This window comes from Tauraco erythrolophus, chromosome 27 (assembly GCF_009769465.1).
Source record: "Tauraco erythrolophus isolate bTauEry1 chromosome 27, bTauEry1.pri, whole genome shotgun sequence".
Classification (NCBI taxonomy): domain Eukaryota; kingdom Metazoa; phylum Chordata; class Aves; order Musophagiformes; family Musophagidae; genus Tauraco; species Tauraco erythrolophus.
Window position 1 is genome coordinate 2,783,410 of NC_141491.1, and position 27,922 is coordinate 2,811,331.

The 27,922-nt window shown below is 44.3% G+C and overlaps 1 protein-coding gene across 2 annotated transcripts; it reads left to right on the top strand.

Moving 5' to 3' along the window:
• The first annotated feature begins 148 nt into the window (after nt 1-148).
• On the top strand, nt 149-27,855 carry DSTYK (dual serine/threonine and tyrosine protein kinase). Of its 2 annotated transcripts, none has more exons than XM_086627358.1 (13): nt 149-394; nt 8,124-8,504; nt 14,583-15,246; nt 17,625-17,899; nt 18,284-18,367; nt 19,707-19,883; nt 20,166-20,295; nt 20,550-20,706; nt 21,424-21,556; nt 21,744-21,857; nt 22,287-22,401; nt 23,504-23,638; nt 24,662-27,855. In XM_086627358.1, exons 1-13 carry the CDS (start codon nt 149-151, stop codon nt 24,847-24,849), a joined length of 2,799 nt encoding a protein of 932 aa, XP_086483484.1. In that variant the 3' UTR covers nt 24,850-27,855. The 2 variants fall into 2 exon arrangements, with proteins under 2 accessions (XP_086483484.1, XP_086483483.1); XM_086627357.1 differs by having other exon boundaries at nt 149-374; nt 8,119-8,504.
• The last annotated feature ends 67 nt before the right edge of the window (nt 27,856-27,922 follow it).

A 27,922-nucleotide genomic window follows, 5' to 3' on the forward strand; every position in this document is an offset into this window, starting at 1 on the left:
AGGGGTGGGGGGGGGGAAGGCGAGGGAAGCCTGGGCGCCGGGGGCGCGCCGTTCCCTGCGGGAGCGCGGAGAGGCCGCCAGCGGCAGCCTGGCAGGGGCCGAGCGTCCCCCGCACTGGGGAGGGGATAGCGGAACGGACCCGGAGAACATGGAGGGCGAGGGGGCCCCTTCGTGGCGGGGTCCCGGCGGCGGAGTGATCCGCGAACTGTGCCGCTCCTTCGGCCACTACAACCGGCACCTGGCGCGGCTGCAGCACAACCTGCGCGAGACCAAGAAGTTCTTCCGCGACGTCAAGTACTCCCAGGGGCACCCCTTCGCCTCGGCGGTGGCCGGAGATGGAGACGGAGCCCCCCGGGACAGCCCCGGGCCCGGCGGTGAGAGAGGGACGGGGGGAGTCGGGCGGGGCCTGCGGCGGGCGGGGAGGCCCGTGTTTGGGGTGCAGAGGGAAATGGGAGCGGGCTGTGGGGGTAAACGGGGGGGGCTCGGGGGCCTGGGGGGTGAGCTGTGGGCAGCGAAGGGTGGGGTGGGGGCTTGTGAGGGTTGGGTGGGCTGCGGGGAGTGAAGGGTGCAGCTGCGGGAGCTGCTGGGGGGCTGTAGGGTCTGGAATGGGGGTGCAGATGGAGAGCTGGGCTGTCCTGGGGGTGCGAGAGGCTTTGTGGGGTGAAGGGAGGAGGTGATGAGGGCAGTCGGGGAGATGGGCTCCTCTGCCCATCTTCCTAACCCCCACCCCGAGGCCCCCAGACCCTCCACGGTGGGGGGGGGGGCGGGGTAGGACCCCCACAGGGGTCTGGGGGCCTCGGGGTGGGGGGTTAGGAAGATGCAGCACCTGGGAGTGTGTCGTGGAGCTCTGTGGGAATGGTGCTGGGCTTCATCCATCGGCTTTACCCCCATCCGTCGCTGTTGACAAACATTGCTGCTGGTGGGACCCCTCCTGCTGTGTGCAGAACTTTTGTCTTCCCATGAGGCTGACTTGCGAGGAGAGTTTAGTGTGATGTTAACTATAAAGATCTTCTGTATTCATTTCCAAGTGGCTTATGAGTCATCTCTGTTGGCTATGTGTCCATCATACTTGTCCACGCGTGTTCTGATTTGAAAATTGAAGTGTCATTGAGCTGTTCTGTCAGTCCGTGTGAGAAATAGTGTTCCGTGTAAACTGTCAGAATAGATGTGAATAGCTTCATAAAAACGTGATCTCTCTGGTCACATCTTGCTGTGACTTCCAAGAAGTACGAACTAGTTGGTTTCGCTCATTTTCCGTGAGTCTCAATGCTTTGAATGGATGCACTCCACTGGAGTTGCTCTTCTCTTTGATTACTTCTTGTAAAATACAATTGCGATTTGAAAGTCTGCTTGTAGAGCTTTGTAGATGTGGATGCATCATTAATTAAATATTCATAAGATACAGACTTCACCAAATAGTCTGCCTGTTGTTTCTGGTGTAGAGTGCTTGTAACCTCCTAGTTTTCAAAAATCTGCCTTGACCCAGTTTGACTTTCTGCTGAATGCGTTACCGACTGGCCCTGGATTGTCAGGGCTTCAAGGAGAGGCTGACTGCTTCAGAGCTTGTTCGTGCAAACGGTAATAACAGTGTAGGCTCTCAGCTCAGGATTTCAGACTGCAGAGGGTGTATGACATTTACTTTTCTTAAAAATGAAACTTAAATCAGTAGTTTTCAAAGTGTTGACCTGTTCCAGGTGGGGCATAGATCAAGTGAATAAATCTGTTCTACGTTAGAAGGTGGCAAGTCATGGTGGCAGTCTTGAGGGGAGTGTGGAAAGAGGAAGGGAGAGGATGAAGAGCAGGACTTGCTAAGATAATGGAGGCTGGCAGTCGTCTTAAATGAGTCAGCCACAAGATAACTCAACCAATGATTATTATGTTTTTTTAAGAGATGATAAGACACAAATCTTTGCCCCAAACCCAGAGCTGTGGTATTGCTTATTACCTTTATGACTGAATAATCACCTTTGGACAGAACTTGTTTCTGTAAAATTTTAGTCGTATTTTACATTTCCAGTACTCCCTGAAACTTAGTGGCTTTTTCCCCTGTCTAACACAGGGAGATTGTTTTAAGTGTCGGAGGGTTTAAGGAGCACAGTTCTCACTGACTTCAGAACAACTTTTTCCTAGAATCTGCCCCAGGTGATAGATGTCAAAGCGAGAGGAATTTTGACCAAACAGTTCTGCAGACTTCTTGCAGTGCTCTGCAGCGTGCTGAGGTGTGAAGGTTAATGTTTTGTGAAATATGAAGGAATTGGGAAGTGAAATGGACAGGACACTTATTGCCTGCAGCTGAAGTGGAAAAATAAACTGTGAAAGTAAATTTAGATGTCTTGGAAACAAAACAAATGTGAAGGGCTTTGCTTTTGAGACACCTGTGAAGCTCTTGTAACAACATGGGAAGGTAACTGCCCTCCTAATCAACACAACTCAAGCAACCGAAAGTACAGCCGGGGTTACTCTGTCCAAAACCAGCTCTAAGTCTCCACTAAGCTGAGTAGTAGCCACTGACCTTCCAGATAAACTAGGTCAGTCAGGGCTGGGTACTTGAAGGAGCAAATATGTACTTGCTTTTACATCCCACCCTCCTCTGCTTGGGAGGATGACAGGCAGAACTTGCCAATAAAGGATTGTCATCGACCAAATATGCCCTCTGTGGTCTTAGCACCAGGACTTACTCCTCATAGTAAGAGAAGTAAAATAACTACGAGGGAAAAAATAATTGCCTTCCTCCTACTGTTTTTGGAGGGAGGGAGAAAGTCTTGTCTGCGTTTCTGAAGCACTCGACAAAATACTGTCTGTTCCCTGGGTTCACTTTGTCATGAATAGGCTTTTGAGAATGATTTGTTAAAGTACTATGGCAATCCTCGAGCTTTAACCTGCACAGGTCTGACAGCTTTTTATTCCTGGTGCTGTTAGCTAGTGTGTTTTGTATTGGCTTTCTGGAAAAAGAAAATCTTCATTAGGGACTCAGTAGCAGATTTTCTAAAATAGGTAAAGATACTAAGAAAAATAAACCACCCAGCAACCCTGCTTTCTCCTAATTGTAGTTTTCTTCTTTGTTGTGCTTGAAATAATTTGAGCTCTGACCTAGGAACCTGAGGGGTTTTTTATGTTCCTTTTGCCTTATTTCAGAAATTCCTGTAAACTGAGCTGTACCTCTGGTACAGGTATCCACAGCATCTCCGGAGTTTTGGTCGGCAGCTGTGGTGTTATCTTAATGAGCGTGTGATCGGGGAAAGCCCTGGGCTTGATAGCCTAATGACTCCATACATAAATGTATGTTGTAGGCAGGTGAATGTGTTAACTAGAGAGTTTGAAGAGTTCTCATCCTGATGTTGACCAAGGGTGCTTATCCTGGTTAAAATGTGACTGCTCTGCCTATATTGCTGTGATCCTTGGAAGGTTGGGGCTTCTGTTGTGCTGTTAGGTATGTCAACAGAGAAGATGGATTTTAAAACTAGATAATATGTGGAGGGAGAGTACTTGTGAAATAACTCCTCAAATGGGAGGAGGCACCTAGAATCATAGAATGGTTTGGGTTGGAAGGGACCTCAAAGATTATCCAGTTCCAACCCCCCTGCCATGGGCAGGGACACTCTCCACTACGCCAGGTTGCCCAAAGCCTCATCAACCTGGCCTTGAACACTTCCAGGGATGGGGCAGCCACAGCTTCTCTAGGCAACCTGTTCCAGTGCCTCACCACCCTCTGAGTGAAAAATTTCTTCCTTATATCCAATCTAAATCTCCCCACTTTCAGTTTAAATCCATTGCCCCTTATCCTGTCACTACAAGCCCTTGTAAAAAGTCCCTCTCCAGCTTTCCTGTAGGCCCCCTTTAGGTACTGGAAGGCTGCAATAACATCACCCCGGAGCCTTCTCTTCTCCAGACTGAACAGCCCCAACTCTCTCAGCCTGTCTTCGTAGCAGAGGTGCTCCAGTCCTCGGATCATCTTTGTGGCCTCCTCTGGACTCTCTCCAGCAGCTCCATGTCCTTCTTGTGTTGGGGACCCCAGAGCTGAACGCAGTATTCCAGGTGGGGTCTCATGAGAGCAGAGTAGAGGGGCAGAAACTTGCTAACAAACTTCAGCTTAAGCAGAACCTGAAGCTTGGTTCTGCAGAACCTTATCACAGCTGCTTCCGTAGGAATGGCTTACGTTGGTGTATTGATTAGTCACACGTGTCCTCCTGGAATTAACACCACCGTGAAGACAGATGTGTGGCGGGTGGAACTGAAACTTGATTCATACGACCGAGTGTGTCAATCATAAATTTTGTGGTGGTCACAGCATGCTATGGGTCATCGCCAGCACCGTGGAAGTGCAAGGGTTGTGAGAGGTGTCCGTGCCTGCAGTGAGAATTGGGAGAGCCCAGCCTGTTGAGGCACTGTTGTCCACATGTGTTATTGGAAATAGAATGGAAAGGCAAGTGAGACTGGCAGTGTAGTTGGCCTTCCTTAAAAAGGGGATGAGTAAAAGCTTAGGGCTTCTGTAGATTCCATAAATTCAACCTAAGCTGCTTCTGCCAAGCGTTTGAATTTTGAGATGAGTCTTGGTGAGAGATGTCCTTGTTCTTGGACAGGCCTCCTTTTATCCAAAGGAGCTTAACAGGATGCACGCGCTTAAGGACTCCCCCTGCAGCCATTATTTTTCAAGTGTCTTATCACATGTCTCCAAATGATCCAGTATATGGATGCAGTATGTAGCACCAGCTGGAATCTCCGTCAAAAGTCTTGTCACGAACAGGAACTGCTCACATAGATTTGGGAATATTGCTACATCTCTTCAGTAAGCAAGTTCTAAATCTACTTTTTGTTAGATATGTGCTGGTTTTGGCTGGAGTAAAGTTAATTTTCTTCCCAGTGCCTGTGTGAGTACTATGGGCTGTGTTTTGGATTTGTGCTGGAAGCAGTGTTGATAATTCAAGGATGTTTTAGTTATTGCTGAGCAGTGTTCACACAGAGTCAAGGCCTCTCCTCACACCAGCCCACCAGCAAGTAGACTGGTGGTGCACAAAAAGTTGGGAGAGGACAGAGCTGGGACAGCTGACCCCAACTGACCACAGGGATGTTCCATATGATGTCATGCTCAGCAGTAAACCAGGACGAGGTGGTGTGGTGCTTGTTGCTAGCTGGGGTTAAACCACGACGAGGTACCACGGGAGGTCATGTTCCTCCCAACTCAAGTTCTTCACATCCAGATGAGTGACATCACCTATGAAGTACTGCATGAATGTTGTTACCCTGTGCCTTATTCTGATGTGCAGAAATAGCCATGTACTTTCTGCCGTGCAGAACACGAGCACTAGCTCCGTCGCTGGGCAACTTGCTTCAGGTCAGAGACCTTGAGGTCAGAATAAGAGACCCAGTGATAGCTACACGCAGAGTTGAAACCAGTGCCATGATGGTGCGCTGAGTTAGCTGTGATATGGCTGGATCTTGCTTTTGGTACTGGTTCCAGGTTTGTACTAAAAAACTTGGAGTGTCGCAGTGTGACATAACGTTAAATGTAACGGTTTCGTTACTGATACCACTGGTAGTAAACCTGTTGAATAAATGCTGATCACAGGGAGGTCATGTGCATGAGAAGGTGAAAGATGTTTTAAAGATATAGTATTTATATATCTGTTCTGTGGCTCAATAATTTCAGCTAAGCTTCTGTGTTTCAATCATTTTGTGCTGGCATTAAGTACCTGTAAATACAGAGACCACCCAGAGTGAGGAGAGGGTGCAGATTACAGATTGACTTTTTTTTTTTTTTTTTTTTCCCAAAAGCCTGTACAGAGAAGGCTTCCTGGCCTGTACAACGCCTTCTGAATTGCATTTTTCATGCTTGGTAGCTGAAGAGCAAGCCTGAGCTCCGGCTGACATTTCAGTAGATGTAACCAGATCAAAGACATTCTTTATCTTGTAGATGAAAGCTTAAATGTGCTGGTTTTAGGTTTTTGGTGATTTTGATCTTTCATGAGCAGCTAGCCAGATTGTAGCTGCTCTGCCATGGTTGTGGATCTGAAAGACTTGTTTAAGAAACAGTTACAATGAGTCACGCTTCAAGAAGTGATGTCTCCCTTAACCTTTTCCAAACCCTTGATTTATGGAGATCAATGTCTGGGGCTGCGTGGGGCAGAGGTGCAGGAGAAGGGCTTGCTGAGGCATGGAGCGGGTTTCCCCTTGGTGTTGTGGGGGATGGAAGGCCTCCTCTGATAGAGAGAACTCCTCCAGCACTCTTATTTCCAGACTGCAGATTTGAAGGAAGAGTAAATCTTAGGCAAGACGCCTTTAACTGGGTCTAAGACACAACCAACTACATGTAGTGTGGCTCCCGATTTGAATTATTTTAATTAAAATAGAGGAATGAAATTCTATCAGAATGCAGGCTAGAATAGCCATTGTATGTTATCTTTAATGTGGTTAGTAGTGTTGAGGAATATCTTGGTATGTGAGAGTATCTTGTTTCTTGAGGCTTGAGATGCTGAAACAACTTTGGATGCCAGAACATGACTCATTAAAAGAATTTTAATAGCCCTGGTGAAGCAGGACCTTTCCCTGCAAAATCCCTGCTGGTGCTTCTCTGCTGTGTTGTGTTCGTGTCTGTCTTTAAACTGTCGTTCCTTCCGTTTGCCTGATACCAGGGCAATCGTACTGGTTTATAGCTTTCAGATTTGACGGTTCTTTTGTGAGCTGATGTCTCCCATTTGCCATTTCATCCTTGGGTGCCATCTGCCTTCAGCTCTGGGAACAGGGGCTGGCTCTCTGGCTGTTTCGTACTCGCAGGGATTGTGCTGAAGTGCAGCAGATGGGGAATTTGTTTATATCCCTCTTTTTTGTACTACCAGAATTATTCTGTTGCTATGCATAAGGTAACACAAAGCTGCTTAGGCTTCAGCTTAGATGACTGAGTGTGGGAAAAGCTGTATTTAGGACTTGTAAAAGAATACAGAAGCTAAATTCAGTACTGAGACTGAATCAATGTAATAAGGCAAACGCGAGGAGTTGCAGCATCACGGACTAAGAATTCCAAGGGCCTGGTTAGTGGGATGGTACAACTGATACTTCAGATGGAAGAAGGGTAAGGAGAGCGATTACTGGGAGTCCTGATACTCTGAAGAGGATACAGATGTCGAGTGATTTCCGTCTACAGCTGAAATGTTGTTCTTAAAATGAATAAGAATACCTAGCAAACTGTGCCAGGTGAGGAAAGGTGTGTACTGTTAGTGCGTTTAAAGGATCAAAGCTGTTTCTTGCTGTGTTTTAGACTGCACGGAGAACCTTCTGGCTGCTAGTGAAGAGTGCCTTCCCTTGGGCTCGTCTCTACCCAGGCTGGTGAAAGCGTGACAGTTTCTTTAGATGCTGTGATTGTATTTCTGTCACAGGGAATTGCTGGCAGAGGCTGTGAGTTCTGCTACTATGTCTTAGGAAGCTTGGTCTTGTCATCTGCCTTGTGTAGAGAAGCGATTTTGCAAGAATGTCTTTCCTTGAGGCTGGGAAGGAGGTTTTACTGCTTTAATGTCAATGATCCCAGACTTTGGTCAATAAATAAGCTTGTACAGTAATATTCTTAGGGTTTGGTAGATGCAAAGTGTTTGACGTTTTGAAATGTGTGGGTAGAACTGTCACCAATTCGTAGTTGATTGAATTTATTTCTGGTATGTGACAGGAACGTTCTGTACAGCCAAGCCCTCAAAACTTTTAGCCTTAGTGACCCGTTGGGCCTGCTTGAACCCTGGAGCAAGGCGAAACACTGTTCCATCCCAAGGCAAAACGAGCCTTTTGCTTATTTCAACCTTGACAACTGTTTCCTCTTGAATTTCAGCGCCTACCTTTAGTCTTCCACTAACCTGCTGAAAAGAGCTCTGTGTAAACGCTTCCCAGTGGAATAGGTGGGGAGAACAGTAACAAATTGTCTTACTGGCTTGGTGAGAATCAGCCTACTGTGGACCTCTGTGTCGGTGCAGTAGAAATGCCGACTTGCTGATCTGGTTTCAGGATACATAAGTGAATTCTTGGTGCTGTGTGGGTTTCTTGGCGGGCTGTGGGGCAGCGGTGGCTGAGCTTTTGCTTAGAGTTACGAGATTTACTCTTCAGCCAACCTGTTCTAATGTGGTCTACCCTCAATTTTAGGGCAGAATTTCATTTCCTTCCCTCTCCACGAGGAAGAACATCTCCAGCGGACTGTGAGCTGGCACCCTTGCCTTCTGATTCTCGGCCAGAACTGTAATGCCAAATGTCAGTTACTCAACATACTGCTGGGTGAGAAGCTGCTCCCTACCACCAAAATCAGCAATGAGGAGAATTGTAAGAGGCGGCGGATCCGTTTCACACATGGAACACAAACACGGATTAGCCTAGCGCTGCCTGAGCAGTATGAACTGGTCCATATGATGGCAGCCCACCGAGGGCACTGGGACACGATACCAGAGGAGGACTTAGAAATTCATGGGGACAGTGAAGATCCTGCTCACCGGATAGCGGAGCTGGAGGTCATGCTGCCATACTCACTGCTAAAGGTAACGAGATGTCCACGTACTGTCGTCATAGTGAGCTCAAGATGTAATATTTATAGTCCCTAATAGTTAATGGTGTAAACTCTCAAGCATGGAATTTTTTTATTAAAGAGAAACTGGAAGTCTGGTTTAGGATTTTAATTGGATGTCACTGTCTATGCTTGTGTGCTTTTGCTTTGATGTTGACTCCTGGCATTATCATTCTGCTGTAATGTTGCCATCCATCTCAGAAGCCAAGCTTACTCAGATGTAACTCCAAGTGTCTTCTAAAATTTTACTCCAGTTTCAAGGTCATGCAGAGTTAGCTTTGCTCTGTGATAGTGGTGAGAAGCTGTTGTACAAGGATATATACTTTTTTTATCTCTGTCCTGAAGACCTTGTCAGAAAAAAAGCTTCTCAATTCCAACATCTGACACAACGATCTCACTTCATTTAAAAGGGTGGCTTTTTACATTTCTGCATGTCAATGGAATTCGAAGGTGTTAAGAACAAGAAGGTGGGAGTCTGTTCTCAGTGCTGTTTCTAACATTCTTAGTATCTTGCTTTGTGACTTTCCTTTTACTTGTCCATAAAATGTGTTCCTGTCCTGTGAGTGTTGCATTTTGGTCTTTAGCAAATATCTTTAAAGCTGAAGGTTTTATTTCATAGCTTTTTATAGCTTCCATAAGCTTCCACTGCATTTCATATCTTATGTTGAGCCATTATTATTGCAGTGCAGTACTTCTGGAGCGTTGTGTTTGGCAGTTGAGTATCTGGAATAGTTAATTAGTTCTTAAATATAAATTGCTTGAGTGCAAAGAATATGATCTGTCACATGGGTAAGAGTGTGAACTTCGTAGTTGAACAATAAAATAGCAAGGTAATTTTTTTTTCCTGGACATACAAATTGAGACATTGTAAATAGATAGAAGATGAAGACCAAGTCTGTCCTCACCAATTGGAAATATGTTTTACAAACCCAGTCTGTAGCTAAATTTAAGCCTGTCCTAACGAGATCAGCCAAGTCAATGCTATGTTGTAGCGCGTTTGTGGCTTCCAGTATCCACTGAAAGAGAACAGACGTGCCATGTTTGTCTAAACTGTATGTGAGGCATCCACTGCTTTCCCAAAGAGCACCCGACCAGCTGCTGGTGCTGCAAAGTAAGTGCCTGTTCTGGATCTTCTGCTTGTAAAGTCCTGCCTTGCTATGTGTAAAAGAGTATTTAGCTTTACATTTATTTTACTCGGTTACGTTTTTATACGGGCCAGTTTAGACACACTGCAGTTTACAACCCTCTTTCAGATGTCCCGTGTGAGTGACAAAGATCTCTGTGTCTGGCTTTGGTTATATTTAGGACACTTAGATGAAAACAGCTACTCAGATGAATCTGAAAAGGGTTGGTGAAATAAAAAGCTCTTCCAATAGAAGGAGAGGGAGAGTGAATCACAGCTAGCTTCAGATTGAGTCAAAGGATTCCTTACATGAATTCAAGGGGCTAAAGGAAGAACAATTATTCTATTTTTTTAAGACTGATAGGAAAACATAATGCATTTTAGCAGGTAATTGGGCTAGGGATAGCTTCCTGTTAAATTACAGGAGTCGGACCTCCAGCTGAGGGGTCTGTGGGTTTATTCCACCCATCTAGCTAATGTGTGTTCTCCAGCTCTGCTCAGCATACACCGAGACAACAGAGTTTTCAAAGTAAATATCTGCTAGTCATGGATACGACTTCTGTAACTAGTGGAATATATATCTGGAGCAGTAATGGATGAGGTTTTTTGGACACTATCAAAAGTTGCACGTCTGCAGAACTACTCTGAAGGAACTTCTGCTTTTTCTTAACTTGTAAAACAAAACTAGTAGTCTAATTTGTAATGGCATGCTTGGTGATAATGTGAACAGATCTTAAGGATTTAAATTTGCCCAGGAACCAAATAGTTTGGTGGAGCTCAGCACCTTTTGGGCAGAGGGGGTGGGAAATCAATCTGAATTTTACCCAACATGTTACCTAAACTACCTGTGTTCTCATCTGTTTGGGTTTTTTTCTCCCAATAGCAGAGTGCTTCCAGTAGTACTGCAGTTCATTATAACCTGACATTCTAGATATTCAAACACCTTACTAGTGTTTGAAGAAATATTTGCAGGTCCTTATGGTGGGCTTTTAGAAGATAGGAATTTCATGTGTGTACTTCTGTGCTCGAAATCATATTAATTCCCTATAGTGAGGACTTACCTACAGGTAGTCTGCCGTCAGAGGAGCTGCCAGTGACTTCAGGACCTGGGGAATGCTGTGCAACTTCTCAGGCCTCAGCATCTTACCGAGAGACTTAATTGCCCAGGCTGGCGTGGGCACCTGGATTACATGCTGCTGTTTGGAGCAGACCTTAGTGCTGAATCATGCTTCTCGGTGCAGATACTTGTTTGCTAAATCCAAACTCATTAGCCATTACTCCAGTAAAGAAAGGCTAAATTATTTGTAAGTTAACCATATCCAAATATTAACTAAGCGACTTGGAGATAAATTCAATAAAAGTGTAGAATATACCACTTATTAATGTTGAACTGCCAGTGGAGCACCTGAGGTTTTTTTCTGTAGTCTGATACCCAGGATGGGACCATGCTTGCTTTTCCATGTACTGAAGAATGTCTTAATCCAAACTTGTTTCACAGAAAAGGGGGTGAGGAGGAGAAGGGAGCCAAAAATTTCATTTGCATGGGTTGGCTGCTGTGAGAACACTACCTTGTGCTAATAGGTATGTGAACTTAGTTATTTTTAAATGTAAAATATCAGGCAAGGAAAAACTTTGGCAAAGCTGCTCCATTCCTTGGGGAATCACTGTGCACAGGAATGCATCGAGGTCATGAGGAATAATTCATTTAGCCGGACAGATTATAGTGGGAGTAAACAGTTGGCTCTTTCCCTAAATCTTATCAGTTGTGCCTGGAAGCCAAAACAGACTTCTGTGAAGTATTGGTTTTCGTCTGAATGGTACAGCTGTTACCCAGGAGAAGGGTAGCAGGGCTGAAAGCTTCCTTTCTCATGCCTTTGTCTTGCTTTGTGCCTCACGTGACTTCGAGTCTGGGGCTGAAAAGTTTTAGCCAGGGCTTGTAGGGAAAGAAAAATTTTCAGCTGCTCTGAAAAAGCTGGAAGATGAATGAAGAAATAAAAGATGGTTCTATGAGCTCTAATAGAAGAATTGAATTAATTTGGGTTTATTGCTGCATTTCTTCAGGTACTATAGCAGTGATTCGGGTCATATGAATTTAGTAGTTGTTACAAGCAGCAAAGAATGTGGTTGAGTACCTCTTGGGTGGTGATTTCAATGTACATCTTAAATCTTGGAAGAACTTGCCCATATCTCCTTCTTGAGAGTATTTTTAATGTGTTTTATTGTGGTGTTAATACACACAACTGAAAAGCTTTCATGTTGGCTGAGATGCTCTTTCTTCCACGTAGAATCAGTTTACTTTGGCATGTGCTGAGGTGCTCCTGCCACGTACCAGTGTCAGATACCTGAAGTTGTCTTCATCTGTCCCCTTATACTGGTGTGACTGAGGGTAGAAGGTGCTGAAAATGCCAGCACAAGGAAATTATTCTTCCACCCATGTGAAACCTGTTCTCTATTTCTAGTTTTGCTCGCTTAGTGATATGTCTTTTACAGGAGAAGAGTTCATGGTCAGAAAAGGAGCATTGCTTCTCAGAGTGTTTCGTGAGTGTGTACACCTCACGGGCTTTCTTGGGCTGGCCCTTCCAGCAAAGGTAAAATGGAATTCCCTGGTGTAGTGGGGTTCAGAGTCATTGCACAAAATCAAAGCAGTTGTGTTCTGAGAAGGACAACATTGTGTGCTGGATACCAGAGGTATAGTTCAGTTCCTTGCCTGGATTCTCTCTAGATTAGACTTGCTGAACTTCTGACTGAGATCCCCATGGGAACAGAATAAACGGGCAAGATTTCAGAAAAATTGGTAGATGTGTTAAAAAAAAAAAAAAAAATTCTAAGTAGGCTCTAGGGCTATCTATGTGCCTCAGATTAATAGGGAGGCAATGAAATTAGATCGCATGTAACAAATGCAGTAACTGTCAGACTTCAGTGATTCACAGACTATTTTTGGAAGGCAGAGTATTTAAATTGGCTTAGAAAAAGACTGAGCTGGGCCTTCAATCATAATCTGCTTGGTGGGAGTTTGGGTAAAAATCTGACTAAATTGGGTTAGCTTCTCAGCACCTCAGCTAACTAAGCAAACAGTGATTAAACTGCCCGAAGCCTAGCAAAATAGGACAAGGTCCTCTTGGGATGCAGCAAATAATCCTTTTAACTGATTTGAAACGAGGAATTATTATCTGTTGACTTAGGAAAGTGGCACACTTCAGTGGTCCCTGAATGCATTCAGTGAGACTCCACTTGTTTACTGTAGGTCAAGACCTACTTGATCCTTGATTTCCATTTTGTCCTGGGATAGTAGTCCTCCTGGTGTTGAAGTCTGAATCCATAGATGAGTATGTAGTGTGTCTGCATGATATTCTCTTTAAGCTGCCTTTTTTTGCTGTTTACTGTTGGCAGCACCTCTGCATCTAGTGGAAGAGCTGTAACTCTGATACTTGCATACCTGATGTTCAGATTGCGAAGTTGGAGGGTTTGATATTTTAAAAAAGGCCTTTTAGTGAAGGAAAATATGAATTAAGTTACTTGTCAGCAATTTCGTGCTTACAGCTCTGTCAGAAGTGTTCAAGTGTGTTTATAGTGGGGTGACCTTGTGAGAACCAGCTTAAAAATTTTAGGAATCCAGTGTGAGTCATAGATATTCCCCATATAGGAAGACTTGATCCCCAGTAGTATGAAGCTGCATAGACAGTGCTTAAACTTCTGTAGGACATTAAAAAAAAAAAGGTGGGGGGAGGACAAGAAATGTTGTCAATGCTCTTTGGAAAAGCCTGAGAGGCCTCTATGGAAGCAGAAGGACCAGTTGCTGTATTCGGTTGTCTGTGTTGGTTTTCTCCCTGTCTCCTAGAGACAGCACTGGCTTCCTCCTTTGTTTACAGTCGCTGGTGTGAGTCATCCGTGCTGGTGAATATTGCAGCACTGCACATCCCATCCTGCTCAGCCTCTGTGCCTCACACAGGTTTGAGTCCAGCGCCTGGGTAATGACTTCCTCTTAGCTCTAAGAGCAGTCAGGAGACTTGGTCAAGTCTTGCATTTTTCTGGTGGAGCAAAATGAGGGAAGAATTCTTAATTATTGCCCCCTGTTATGAGTCAGGAAAATGGCACTTGAATTCTGTCTTCAGTTCAAAGCCTTTGATGTTTCTTTCCTTATTTTAGTAGAGTGATATATGCAATTCTAACACTGTTCTGGCATATCCAAAGGTGAATCTTGGCTCCTTCCTTGGAAAGGAAGGAGATGGGTTTCAGAACTGACCCTTTTTGGTATGGTTAGTAAGAAATTATGTCGTCAGCAGCATATGACTGAAGCGGTGAAGCTCTGTGCAATAAGAAAATAAGTAAATAAAATACATCTCTTAGGTTTTGGTTGGGTTTGAAGAAAGTCATAACTAAGCTTGTCATAACCATCTGTTCCTTCTCGTCTGTCTTTTGGCTGTGAACTTTGGAATCAGTTATTGTGCTGCCTTTGTCTTGGCAGTAGTAGTGGCTTTCTACTCTTGGAAGCTACTCTGAAAACTGACAGCATGGATATCTCTTCAGAGAGCTGCAGATTTGGTAAGCATCAGGGGGAGAGGTCGCTGCAAAATGGTTCAGCTATAAGCTAAAGAACGACAGCACTTCCCTGGGAAACTTGTTCTAAACTGTGTTTTGAGCCAGGCTCTAAGTCTTGTTTTGAACTCGGCTAAAACTCAAAGGCACTTGGTACAAAATAAGAGTTTTGGAGTCAGTGGGTGCTAATCCGTGTCTGGCTGCATCCCTGTGAGAGGGTGGTCGTCAGCCTTGCAGGTAGGCTATATGCTGAATGTCAGACTCCATAACTGTTCTAAATGGTTTGAATGTTTCTGGTTTTGCGCTTCATGAACAAATTACAGTGCGTTTTTGCATGTATCAGTTCTCAAATGTACCTGTGCAAACCTATTTTTTCACTTCCTCACTTGATAGGAAGTAGACGTCGTGGTAGCACCGTGTCGTGGATTCCAGTCTGCTGAAGCCACCTTGGGAGAGTACGTGAACCAGGTCTTGCCTGTTGTCATCTTTGCCATCAGTGAGGCTGAACTTTCTTCATCAGACGAGAATGAACTGCGTGAAATCAAAGAGAAATTCTCTTTGCCCATTTTCTTCTTCAAGGTGCCAGAGTTAGGGGTTGAGCTGATCTCTCCTAAAAAAACTGATAATGAAAAGTCCTCCCTTTACTGCCAGCTGATGGACTTGGAGTACCTGAGTACCAACCACTGCAGCTGCGGGGCGCCCAGTGCGGATGCCGATGCCCAGAGCATGCTGGTGGAGCAGTTTGAGAAGCTCCGTCTCCTAAGCACTTTTTCCAGGCAGGTGCTTCAGAAGCATCTCGTGGAAGCAGCTACCAGTTTAAACGAGGTGCACTGCCGCTGCCTGAACATCTTCATCAATCAGGCCTTCGACATGCAGCGGGACCTGCAGATCACCCCCAAGAGGCTGGAGTACACCCGCAAGAAGGAGAATGAGCTCTATGAGTCTCTGATGAACATTGCCAACCGCAAGCAAGAGGAGATGAAGGACATGATCGTAGAGACTCTTAGCAATATGAAAGAGGAGCTCTTGGAGGATGCTGCTAATATGGAATTCAAAGGTAACGCCTGGCAGGGAAGTAATGGGATCAAAGTGGTTAGGGGCTTTAAAGGAGTGACAGAGTAATATCTGTCATCTGCTAGGGGGTGGCTGAATGGCAGTCTAGACAAGTGACTGCAAAAAAATTCATAACCAAGACAGAAAGGACTTTTCTGTAATATCTCCAGGGTAAATAGCACTGTCCTTAAGTGAGAGAAGTGAGAGGCCTGATCGTATTAAGTCTTGATTTCTTATAAATCAGACTTTTTTTCCCCTCAGAGCTTGCTGCACCGTTCTGGGTTAGAGTATTTTACTTCTCTACTTTAATTCCTTATTCTGCTGAAGAAGAAAATAACTGTCAACTTTACCTCAGTGGGTGTGTTGTGACTTGGGAATAAATCTGTCCTAAGAAAAAAAGCTGTTTGAGTTTTAGCAGTGAAGGCTTGATTTGTCCTTTCTGCTTGCTTGCTTTGAGAGAGAGATTTTCATAAGACTTGGCTATAGAACCTCTTAAAACTAAATCCTTCTGCGTAGGAAAGGTTTTCTTTTTTTAAAAAAAAATCAGCATAATATATTGTGCCTCTGAGGCCTGTGCTTGGCATTTGGTGTGTTTTTGGGAAATGTGGGAATTCTCACTGCATCTTCTAGTACCAGAACTTCCAGGAACACAGTAGCTGGAAGCCTGCAGAAGGATGTGTAAACTGTGAAGGGTGAGAGGCTATCCAAATTTTGTCTGCAGGAATACGTGGTCTGTCATAAACACTGATGTGAAGATTTGTAGGTTGATCCTCACAGCTCTTTTCTCCTCTGCTTGCTAAGCAGCGGCTGCCGTAACAATCATTTCTGTTCTAAGGAAATGCAGTTCACTGAGCTGGAAAGGAAATATTTTTCTATTTAAAATAAAATCAGAGATACCTCTAGGCTATTGGTTTAGAAGAAATTATTTTTTGTGAATTGAGTGCTCTTCTGAAGCACGAGAGGCCAAAACTCCAGATAGTTTTGTTTGTCTTGACTTATTTCCTCCCAATTTCAAATTGGAGTGTTATCTCCTGGGACAAAGAAGAGAAATGATGGATTATGTTTAATCCTGCAGGTTAGGATCTGGATCTTTTTACTTCTTCTGCAGGTGGGAGATGAATAAAATCTTGCCTTTTTCTCAAGATGTTTGCCTTGCAGTGCCCATGTGAAACGTAGTCCTCATAAAGAGCTTGTTTTAATGGCAACGTTAACTTCTTTGCATGTTGAAAAAAACCCCAACAAACCAGCACATGCTCAGGGTGCAGTGAGTGTGATAATTCAGCCTGTTTAGGGCTGCTGCTGCTCCATTGTCAGGACAGGTGTCAATCCCTGCATTCTGTCTGTCCCACTCTTTGCAGAGTTGGAGCACTGTAGTGCCCGAGTTCAGGATTCGGTGTGTGGGACTACGTCGGGGCAGCACAAGCCAAAACACCCGCAGTAACTGTGTGTGTGTGTGTTTATGTGCACAGCAAACATCCCTTAGCAGCTTGTGGCTATCCGAATTTGAAGTAATATCCTAAAAAGAAGGTGTTATTTGGAGGAGCTAATGCCATCTGCCCATCACTGGGTTTGTTTTAAGTAGGCTCGACTGCTGTTGGCCAAAATCCAGAGACAAGGTCTTCAGCTCCTGGTAGTGATGTAGCACTGCTCCGAGTGGTTACAGCGCGTGCGCAGTGATTGCTCAGTGTTTGTTTAAAAAAAAACGAGTGGTAATCAACCTTTTCTAGGTACCAGGAAAAAAACCTCATGTAACTGCGTGGCTGTTATATCAGTTTCTTCTCCCCTTTATTTTTTGAGATGGTAGTTGACTCGTCATCACTGCACAACTGTAAACCCGTAGTAGCTACGGAAGTAGAGTCTGTCGGATGTTAGAGTTGATCATCCTGTGAATTCAAACACCAGTGAATGAAAACAAGCATCAGAATATTGTCCACCTTGGTCAGATGTGATTTTAGCTTCCTTGAAACTGGGCTACCAGATGTGTATTCCTGGAGCTACTCTAATGCTTTGGTACTTTCTGTCACAGAATCCCAAATTCCTCAAGATCTGTAGGATTGGTTTTGGGACCAAAAAACTGGCATTGCAGCATAGATGTGCAGACTGGCGAAAATTTAATCTTTTGCAACAGTCAGTATAGGTGTTCTTCTGTTGTTCTTAGGTTTCTTTGTGTTACTTACAAACACTGCTGGCTTCAGATTGTATCATCTGGGTCTAAAGTAGTGAACCTCTGAAGGAGCAAAATATCGAAAGAGCCTTTGGAGCAGGAGCTGGCTGGACTGGGACTGTGCTGTAGCTCCTCTGCTGAACAATCAAAGCAGCTCTCGTTGTTGCAACAGTGATACGTTGAGTACAAAAGATGCCTCTTTCTTTTCTTTTGTGCAGATATAATAATTCCTGAGAATGGGGAACCTGTTAGTTCCAAGGACATAAAGTGTTGTATTAAGCAAATTCAGGAACTGATTATTTCTCGATTAAACCAAGCAGTTGCCAACAAGTTAATTAGTTCAGTGGACTATCTGCGAGAGAGCTTTGTAGGGACTCTGGAGAGATGTCTGAAGAGCCTGGAGGAGTCTTGGGAGGTTTCTGTACATCCTGCAAGGAGTTTGGAGAAGTCAAAGGATGTTTCTGTACACATCACAAGCAATTATCTTAAACAGGTATGGTCACTTAAATGGCTGTCTAGAATATTCTTAATAATTGTCTTTATCCTGATACAGCAAGGGTGGGAGGAGACTGAGATGCTCATTGAAAATAGAGGAACACACTATGGAGTATGTGTGGGTCTGGTGTCATTAAGGGAGGTGCTAAAACTGAGGAACAGTCACTTAAAGGTCTGATACTTGTCCTTCCTAAATCCGTGCAAAGTAACCAAATTGCAGCGTAGAAGCACCTATGAGCTTAATGCAATAAATGAATTGAACCAAGTGAATCATTGAATATCTCATATAGTATCCTTTTTTCAAATTTTCAGAGTCTAGCAAACTTTACAGTGGCTGTAGCTTGCAAAGTTCCCATACTTTCATATTTCCCCTGCTTTCCAGATACTGAATGCAGCCTATCATGTTGAAGTCACTTTCCACTCTGGCTCAACAGTAACCAGGATGTTGTGGGAACAGATTAAGCAGGTATGGGCATCTTTATAATTTGTTTCTAAAATGTGTCACTGTATAGTGAAATGTTTTTGGAGCAAAGAATAATGTGAATAGTCAGAGCTAAATTTTGACTCTGGGGACATGCATTAGAAAGCTGGTGCTTCCCCACTCAGCCCTAAAGCTGTGTGTATAGTTTATTCCTGGGGATGCTAATATTCAATTTAAAGTAAATACCTCTTTAGTGTTTTTTTTTCTTTCTGTTCTGAAACAGCAAAGGAGTGATGATCAACATTTTGAAACTCATGCTGTTTGTTTTGAGTAAGTGGTTGTTTATTTGGGTTTGGAGGTTTCTTGTGTGTTTTTTTTTTGTTTTGCAACTTACGTTGATTTAGGTCAATTCCCTCTTCTCCCTCCAGAGCAGGCCATGTTTCCTCAGGTCTTTGTTTTAAATTTGTCGTTAAAGCATTGTTTTTCTGAAGTTCCTGCTCTGAGCTGTTGATGACCTTTACTGCCTTCTCCCTCTTGAGATTCCTGGTATGGATGGGTGAGAGGAATATGGGGTTTTCCCAAATAGGTGCAGTGCAGACTGAGTGGTAACAAACCGTCAGATTCTTCCTTCAGCTTGGGAGAAGGATCCAGACTGAGAGTGCAGCAGCTGGATTTCTGTGGCTTCTAATAAAGGGTGGGGCAGGGCATCTTAATCACCCAGCAATTTAGGGGAAGTGGTGTGTACCAGCACCTAGGATTTCCGCACCTTGACAGCATGTTTGTCTGCAAAAAGCTGCTTCGCTGTGGCTCGCACTGGTTTAGGAGCACCTCTGCCTGGGTCTCAGTTACTGTTTGTGCTGCCTGTTCTTTCAGCTGAGAGCAGCCTGTTCTGCTGAGAGCTTTGATGCAGTTCAAAACTATCTTAAGATCTACTTGAGCAGAGGGTACTTGTCCCATTACAGCTCCAGGTGTTGCTGCAGCCTGAGGGGGTAACAGCCCCTTACAGGGCACCAAACCAGCCCTTGATCAGTGCCACAGCTGTGTGGTTTTCCAAGTGGTGGCTGTCTCGCTACGTATGTTCTCGGTCAGACGTGAAAGGGTAGTTGGCTTGCAGGAATGAACTGAGCAGATACTCAGAAAAAAACAGATGTTTTTAATTGTAATTAATAATCTGTAATAATAAACAGATTATTTAGTGAGCATGTACAACAATATTGTGATCAATACCTCTACATTGTTAGTAGTTACTGTAAGGTGGTTATTCAGCCCAACCCTGTGTGCACACAACTGTGTGTTACTATAAGTTATCTAAGCAGCCTGAGTAAATTGACTGACCCTTCGCTTTTTTGTGCCAGTGCCTTAATTCTGTTTCCTGTTTTACTAGATAATCCAGCGAATTACGTGGGTCAGCCCACCTGCCATCACCAGTGACTGGAAGAGGAAAGTTGCTCAGGATGCTATCGAGAGCCTCAGCGCATCCAAGTTAGCCAAGAGCATTTGCAGCCAGTTTAGGACCAGGCTCAACAGCTCTCATGAGGCTTTCGCAGGTTCTCTGCGACAGGTGAGTGTGTGGAGCTGTTAAAGAAGTCCTTTTCTACATCGCCACTTGTGGAAAGAGGATTTTTTAATTGCAAAAACAGCTAAAAGAGCTGCTCGTGCAGTTAGTGCTGCCACTCTGCAGGTAGAGGTGATGGAGCCGATGTGAGTGCCCTCATGCAAGATCCCATTTTTAAACTAGGCATGCTTTAAGTAGGATCTTTATTGAGTTGTGCAAAGACCCCGGGCCTTATTACACTGGGCTTCAAACCAGGCAGGATTACAGTGTATGTGTGATCTCCCGTAGTTAGAAGACGGCCATTCTGGCAGGCTGGAGAAGACAGAAGACCTGTGGCTGAAGGTGCGGAAAGATCATGCTCCTCGGCTAGCACGACTCTCGCTGGAGAGCAGGTCCCTCCAGGATGTGCTGTTGCATGGTGAGCGTTGTGCTTGGTGTTCTCTGTGGTACCTTCTACTCCCTCCTTCTGAAGCAGTCAGTGGGTGTAAAGGAGTAGGAGGGGTGTGTTGCTTTTCACTGAACTACTTCAGTGAGCCTCCATCTGACACATACTGAGTACCTTGAGTTGTGCAGCTGTTGGCCCATGAAAAGCTCTGGGCTGCCAGCCTGATAGTGTAGGGGAAGAAATAAACATGTTTTAATGTCTGACTAAATGGATGTTGTGCCTTACAGGCAAACCAAAGTTGGGCCGTGAGCTGGGCCGAGGACAGTATGGTGTGGTCTATCTGTGTGACAGCTGGGGAGGGCATTTCCCATGTGCACTGAAATCTGTTGTTCCTCCAGATGAGAAGCACTGGAATGACCTTGCACTTGAGTTTCACTATATGAGGTGTGTATTGTAAGCGCTTTTCTCGTTCCACATGGATGTCCTTAACTTCACTGCTGCAAACAAATGCTGTTGGCATCTGCATGGGCAGAACCTTGCTTGCTATAGTTCTACTCTGCAATGGGGGACTTGAGCTCATGAAATGCTAAGCTGCCATTTCTAGCAAGGGCAAGACAGCTTGCCAGTGCCACTGCAAAAACGTAACAGGCACAGAATGGTAGGCAGACATGGTCCTTCTTGTCTTAATGTGATTCTCTGGTGTCTATGCTGTTCAAATGCTTGCTATTTTGCAGAGCAAAATTAGAATTAATAGAGTATAATAGCTAACAGTTCTCCCCTGATTTTTGATGTTGAATCATCCCTCCTTTTCCAGTCTTTGTCCTCTCTGAATTCACAAAAGAAAAGGATGGGTCTACACTGCAGAAAACAGCTCGTTTTCAGTAAACAGCTGCAGCACGGACAACTGAAATAATACAATATTTCTTTGGTGCTATAACCTTTATAGGCTTTCTTGAGTTTAATTGGATCAGACAGCTGCATATTGTTATGGTCCTCAGAACCGTGGCGTGCTGTGGATTTTTACTGTACGGCACATGGTGTAGGTGTATCCTACTTTGTGCTAAAGCTGCAGCTATGGGTGTTTTTCCTTTGCAAGGCGAGGCTTGGCCTGGGGAGGAGGGAAGGATGTATAAATGACACACTCTGTTGAACTTTCTCTAGGTCTCTGCAGACACATGAGCGGCTTGTACATCTCCATGGCTCCGTGATAGATTATGGCTATGGAGGAGGCTCTAGCATTGCTGTCTTACTGATAATGGAACGGTTGCACAGAGACCTCTATACAGGACTAAAGGTAACAAGTCTGTGTCTGTGTGTGTATGCATTGTTAATATTTAGATGTAGATGTTTTTAAATATATTTATCTATTAATCTGTAAAACAAAGCTAGAATTTCTTAGTTTTCAGTGGTTTTGGCAACGAAGAGTAAGCAAAAGTAACTTCCACTTGTAGAAATTGAATCTGTGTGTGTTTATTCTTCAGGCTGGGCTAGAATTAGAAACACGATTACAGATTGCCTTGGATGTAGTTGAAGGAATCCGTTATCTTCACAGTCAGGGACTTGTGCACCGGGATATCAAACTTAAAAATGTCTTGGTAAGGAAAACTTTTTTTATCTGGCTAATCCTGAAGTCTTACGAGGCCCTTTTAGTGGGAGGGAGAAGCATAGTATAAGTGAAGTAATAGTTCTTAGCCACAACTGGCCCTGCAGTGAGGTTTCCCCAAGTCATTTTTGGGCAGAAAGCCTTGACCTCTTGAAGGTAGACAGCTCGAGCTACAAGCAGGACTTCCAGTTCCCAGTTCTATTAAACCCCAACCTCTGTGTAAAAGACAAGTGAAGGCATGTCTTGTTCCTGAGCTTAGCCAGGTACATGTCCAAGAGCAGCCACGGGATCAGAGAAGCTTACTTAAGAATGAATGCCCAACCTCGCAAACACAAACAGATCTTAAAACCTTAATATTGAAATGCAATAGTAAAACTGAGAAGGATGGTTATCAGCTGCATGTGTGTGAATTCTTCTACAGCTTGACAAAAAGAATCGAGCCAAAATCACTGACTTGGGGTTCTGCAAACCAGAAGCCATGATGTCTGGCAGTATTGTAGGCACACCCATTCATATGGCTCCTGAGCTCTTCACAGGTATGCCTGTTGACTGAATCCACTACTGTCTCTGGCTTGAATGTTGAAGGCCATTACTTTGAATTAGTATCTCAGCTTGTTTATGAGGGAAAAACAATTCAAATAAATCGGAAGACTACCTGCTTACAATGCATACTGTTTTTTAAGACTGAGATTTAAAATAAAGGGAAAAAAGTCTTTCTTTACAGGAAAGATGAATGTGGAATTCATAACCTTTGAAGTGATTCATACTCTTGCAACTGGAAAGTTAAATTATTAGTTATTGGGAAGCTGGAAATATTTGGCTTTCATGGTCAAATTCTTCAAAAACCAGGGGATCCTTTCTGTATAGATACCAAGTAAGGAATTTCCAAGCTGTTACATGTGGAGTGTGTTCACATTCACTATGTGTTGTGCTTCTGGCAGGTGCTCTCTAAGCATTTTTCTGGAGCATGCATCTTACAGTGGCACTTAGAGGTCCATACCACACTTACCAGAACCCTTTTAGCCTATCTGAGATCTGTCCCTGCTTTGACAAGATTGCAATCATACTGAAGCAACCCTATTTGTTTTTAATTTAGAAAATATTATTGGGGTGGTTCTCACTACTGACAGTGAAACACTCATGAGTAGCAGGCTCGACCTTGATCACACAGAGATGAGCACTGGCTTAGCCCTTGTGCACCTACTGTGCTCAGTCTTTTCTTATTCAGCTATAAATGAGTGATTGCCAAACTTCTGGATTGAGAGGCTGATGTTAGCTCCGTCAGGCTCCTGGGCAGCAGAGCCAGACTGAACTGGTAGTGTTACAAATGTTGGTGTTTAAGTCTCTGAAAAGCATCTCAGCACCTGTACCTGCAGTGGTCCATGAACCTCAGCTTGGGAACTGCTGGTACAGGTTAAGTGCATAAATCCTCTGAGAATTGGAGTCTTGACTTTTATCCTGACACCTTTGGTAATGATTCCTGATGTGTTACTAGGCTTCACACAAGTCTTGCCTTTTGGCAGTGAGGTTGTGGTTTCAATTTGAGGAAGCGGAACACCAAAATTAGTTCTCAGACTGCTCAGTTGCCAGTGATGACGCTGTTACTTGCCCTGCTGATCAAATGTATTTTTGTCACAGGAAAGTACGACAACTCAGTGGATGTTTATGCATTTGGCATTCTGTTTTGGTACATTTGTTCGGGACATGTGAAGTTACCAGAGGCTTTTGAGAGATGTGCAAGCAAAGATCACCTTTGGAACAATGTGAGAAGAGGTATAAATGGCTTATTTGAACTCTGTTGGTTGATACTTTATGCTTGAGTGAAATTTGAGAGGAGACAAGGAAATCCATTTTTACCCTCTTGTAACCGAAAGGTAAAAATACAAGTTGTATTGCTTCATTGACTGTCTAAAGAGTAACAACTAGTTAAACTTGGACATGTTCTACTGAAAATCTAACTAAAATTAACAGCGATAGAAAAAGGATTACAGTTAACCACCTCCTTGCCATAGTGTCATAGGCGCTGTGCTAGGACACCACTTGACCCGTGTGGAGTAGTACAACACTTAGGATGTAAACCAGAACCAGCCAGCCATGATCCCCTGAAGAATGTTTAATCCCTTGCAATTTGGAGATCTGTACGTTCAGATGCTTAATGTGCACCATCCTGGGAAGCTGTCACTGACAGACTGGATGTTGAGTAAAAAACACTGATAAATTTTCCCCAAAATATAAACTTGCTCTTATGCCTGTGTAGGTTTAGCATATTACTATGTTTAGTGGTAGCTTAATCCTTCATGCTGTGTCATGGTATCAGAATGCCTCACTGCTTTGTGTCCTTAGTTCCTGTCCATATAATCTCTCTCCTTCTCATGTGAAAAAGATTAACTCAGAGGAGTGAGTCTCGTATTTGGTCAGGAGGCTGCACTCACTGCTTGTTCTCATGTTGAACTTACTCCCGTGAGTTGAACGTTCACCGTGAGTCGGTGTGGGGGACTTGTTTTCTTGTAGAGGAGGGTACTCATTTTGCCCCCAAATAGTTGTAGAGAGGAGGCTCCAGTGAAACTAAACGTGTTGGCTGTATTCTGAAAGTGTGCATGATCTCCTGAGTGACTTCAGCAATGGTCCCAAAGATGTCTCAGCGGCATTACTGAAATGTAAGCCTTGTCAAGAGTATTTAACCCCAGACAGTCCACTTTGGTCACTTCAGCCTGCATCAAAGTAATGAGCATCAGAACAAGTTTCTCTCTGATTTGAGGTACACTGATGGTAACCAGGTTCCTCTCTATTTTCCAGGAGTTCGCCCGGAGCGTCTTCCAGTGTTTGATGAGGAATGCTGGCAGCTGATGGAAGCCTGCTGGGACGGAGACTCCTCCCAGCGCCCTCTCTTAGGGATTGTTCAACCTATGCTGCAGGGGATCATGGACAGGCTCTGCAAGTCAAGCTCTGAGCACCCAAATAAAGGGTTGGATGACTCTACTTGAAAAGGAAGCACAGAAGAATTTTTAATTGTGGGAGAATTCCGAACCCCGAACTCCGCAGATGGCTTCTTCAGATGTAGCTCTTTGTGGCTAACGTGAGTGGGATAGATAATAGCAACCAGAAGATTGCTCATAGAGGTGAGACCTCGGGGATATTCCATCTTGAATAGTGGCCAGAGAAATCCCCCCCCTCCCAGTACACTCCATTGATGCTAGTTACCCCGCTGCAGCTTTTATTATGGAGTTGTGCAAATAAGATAAAAAAAAAATCCATGCCCTTGAACTGAAAGGTATTTTTTTGCCAATCCCACAAACACCAATCAAAGAAAAGCATCTTGTGTGTTCCAGGTAGCATCTGTGTTGCTAGGAGTTGATCACCACAGTCTTTACAAAGTAAGGTAAAATCTCTTCCCATTAACTGATGGTCCTAGGTGGCCTTGGGTCCACACATAACTATCCCAGTCACTTACTGGTTGGCACCAATTAGTGTGGCCGGAGAGGAAAGAGAAAGCAGAGGCTCTAGGCTAGAAAGTGTTCAGAAGCTAAGAGCATTTCTTGCAACACTCAAAATGTTTACGTTGAGGGAGCAAAGCTTCCATGTTTTACCTAAGGGGGTTTATCTATTGTGCAAATGCCCCACATCATAAGCTATTTATCTCTTGTGTACCCTTCACCTCTTACTTATGTAAACAAGCTCTTTTCTGGTAATTTGCTTCATAACAGTTGTTTGAATGTCTGAAGAAACCTGACCTTTCTGTTATAGTCTTCTGGTCAGATGGAAGACTCTCTGAGGTGACCCATTGTAACACCAAAACAAAGTCATTACAACTAATGACTGTCCATGGGGAAAACAGCCAATTCATTTTAATTAAACTTGGGGTTTGAATTAGTTGGAAAGGCAGTGACAGTTTTAAATTGTGCTACTTAGGACAGAGGTATTTTTAAGAATAAGGTTTCTTCAGCTTTTTTTAAAGTCACATGCTTGGTGAGAGTGTACTTGAGGGAAAACAGGTCATTCGTTCTTCTTCAGTAGGTGTGTGTCGTGGCTGTGTCCGTTCATCTGGTCGTTTCACTCTGGGACCTCCAATTTGGCTGTATGGAAAAGAATAAAAACTGGGGAGGAGGGGAATCCTTTGCAAGGAAGGTACGAGCTGGGGCAGTCCTGCTCCCCTTACTGAGAGGGCTGCTTCTGAAAACAATATCCTGCCCCTTGCCTTTTGCATTTTTGGGGCAAGACTGATTGATCTTCAGGTAACATAGCTATGGGGTGGAAGCTGAAATAGAAAATGCACCTTGTTTACTACATAAGAAAATACTGAGTTGGCAAGTTCTCCCTGGGTTTACTGTTCCTCCCAGCTGCAGGGGATGCGCACGCAATGGCTTTGTTTCCCAGGAAAGCTAGCATGCTGCATCCAAAGTAGTGTAGGCGTGTGGAATTACTGCACTTTGCTGGAAATTATTGGCTAGCGTACAGCAAAATTACAACCGACAGTCTGCCTGTCAAACAGCTCGAACAAAGGAAAGGGATCCATAACCCTGAGTATTAGTTTAGCTTAAATCTTTCTTTCTTTGTGCAATAAGCAGAATTAATGCTTTTTTTATATATATAAAAAAAGACTTTTTTACTTACCTGCTTGTGTGGGCATGTTTCTGGTCTGTGCTGGCATCAATAGTAGGTTCTATACAGATAGAGCCTCGCCAGCTGCTCCAGCTGAACGTGCAGCAACCAAGACCCACACGTGCAGAAGAACGAATACTTTTCCAGAGTAGAAGGGTCAGCCGTTTCACCGCCTCCGTGCACGCTCACGCCACCATGACACTAACAGTATTAACTCTGTTCTACTGTGCGTGGTGGTTAGTAACCTTATTTACAACTAGGAGAGTCAAGGTCAGTCTCTGGCAATTAATAGAGGTAGCTTGTGTAAATAATAAATGTATGAATAAAATTGAAATGTCTGTATATGCAATTCCAGAAATGTCTTGTATAGCTTTTCCTGCGTAGCCATCTCCAGACACGTATCTAATGCCTTTTTACTGCTGTTTGTACCAGACATGTATCTAATGCCTTTTTACTGCTGTTTGTAGCTACTCTTGATGTCTTGTTTCCACTTGGTTTGTCTTTTTGCATGTGTGGCATTGCAGATCTGCAGGTTTTCCCAAACTTAGTACAGCTGCTTCTCTGCATTTTTTTTTTCCTGCTGTTGGGTACAAAGTCTGCCTGACTTAACTTGTTTTGAGAGATTTCACACACCCTGTTTACCTTAAAAACTAGTGGTCTTCCCCTCCCTCCCCCCCAAATTAGAGCGAGGAAAACAAAGTGAATAATTACTTTATTAAAAGATTCCACAGACTGTAAACTGAACGCGGTACCAAACTCAAACTCCTCTGAGCATCTCCTGAAGATGTTTGTTCCAGTATGTTTTTTCTGTTATGTTATAAAAGAGGACTTAACCTGTGCACTGTACAACCTACGCTACGTAACCAGGTAGTGGACTGGCTTCTGTTGTAGATGGACACAAACCACCGGGTACTGTTCCAGGATCATTGCCACTTCAAACACCCTGACTCCCAGAGGCTGGGACTGACTTCTGAGAGCAGGGAGGAGTAAACCTCCCCTCTCCCTCCCTTGTAAGCCCCAAGAGGAGATCAGGCCTAAAATAACTTTGGAAAAAAGCTTTGTTACAGAGGTGCGAGGCTTGCACCCTGCTGCAGCTGAGGTGGCTCTGCCAGCAGAGGTGCGAGGTCGCTGCAAGGTTCCCGTAGAGCCTCAGAGGTGCTAGGAACTTGCTCTGCATTTCAGACTGCCCAGCCCAGTTTTAAGCCCTTCCTTCACACTACACTTAGTGGGATGAGCTGGGAGAAAACACCCTCGCACCGCAGGGGATGAGGAACGCAGGACACTTACTGCGTGTCTTGAAGCACCAGGTACTTGGCTTAATCCAGAGCATTATTGCTTACACTAAATGCCTTGTTTTGGCACTGAAAAGCAGAGGTGGTGTTTACCTCTCCCCCCATTCCCCCCCCCCCCGGGAGCCCGCACCATCCCGGTGCGGTGCGCGGGGGGGGGGGGGAGAGC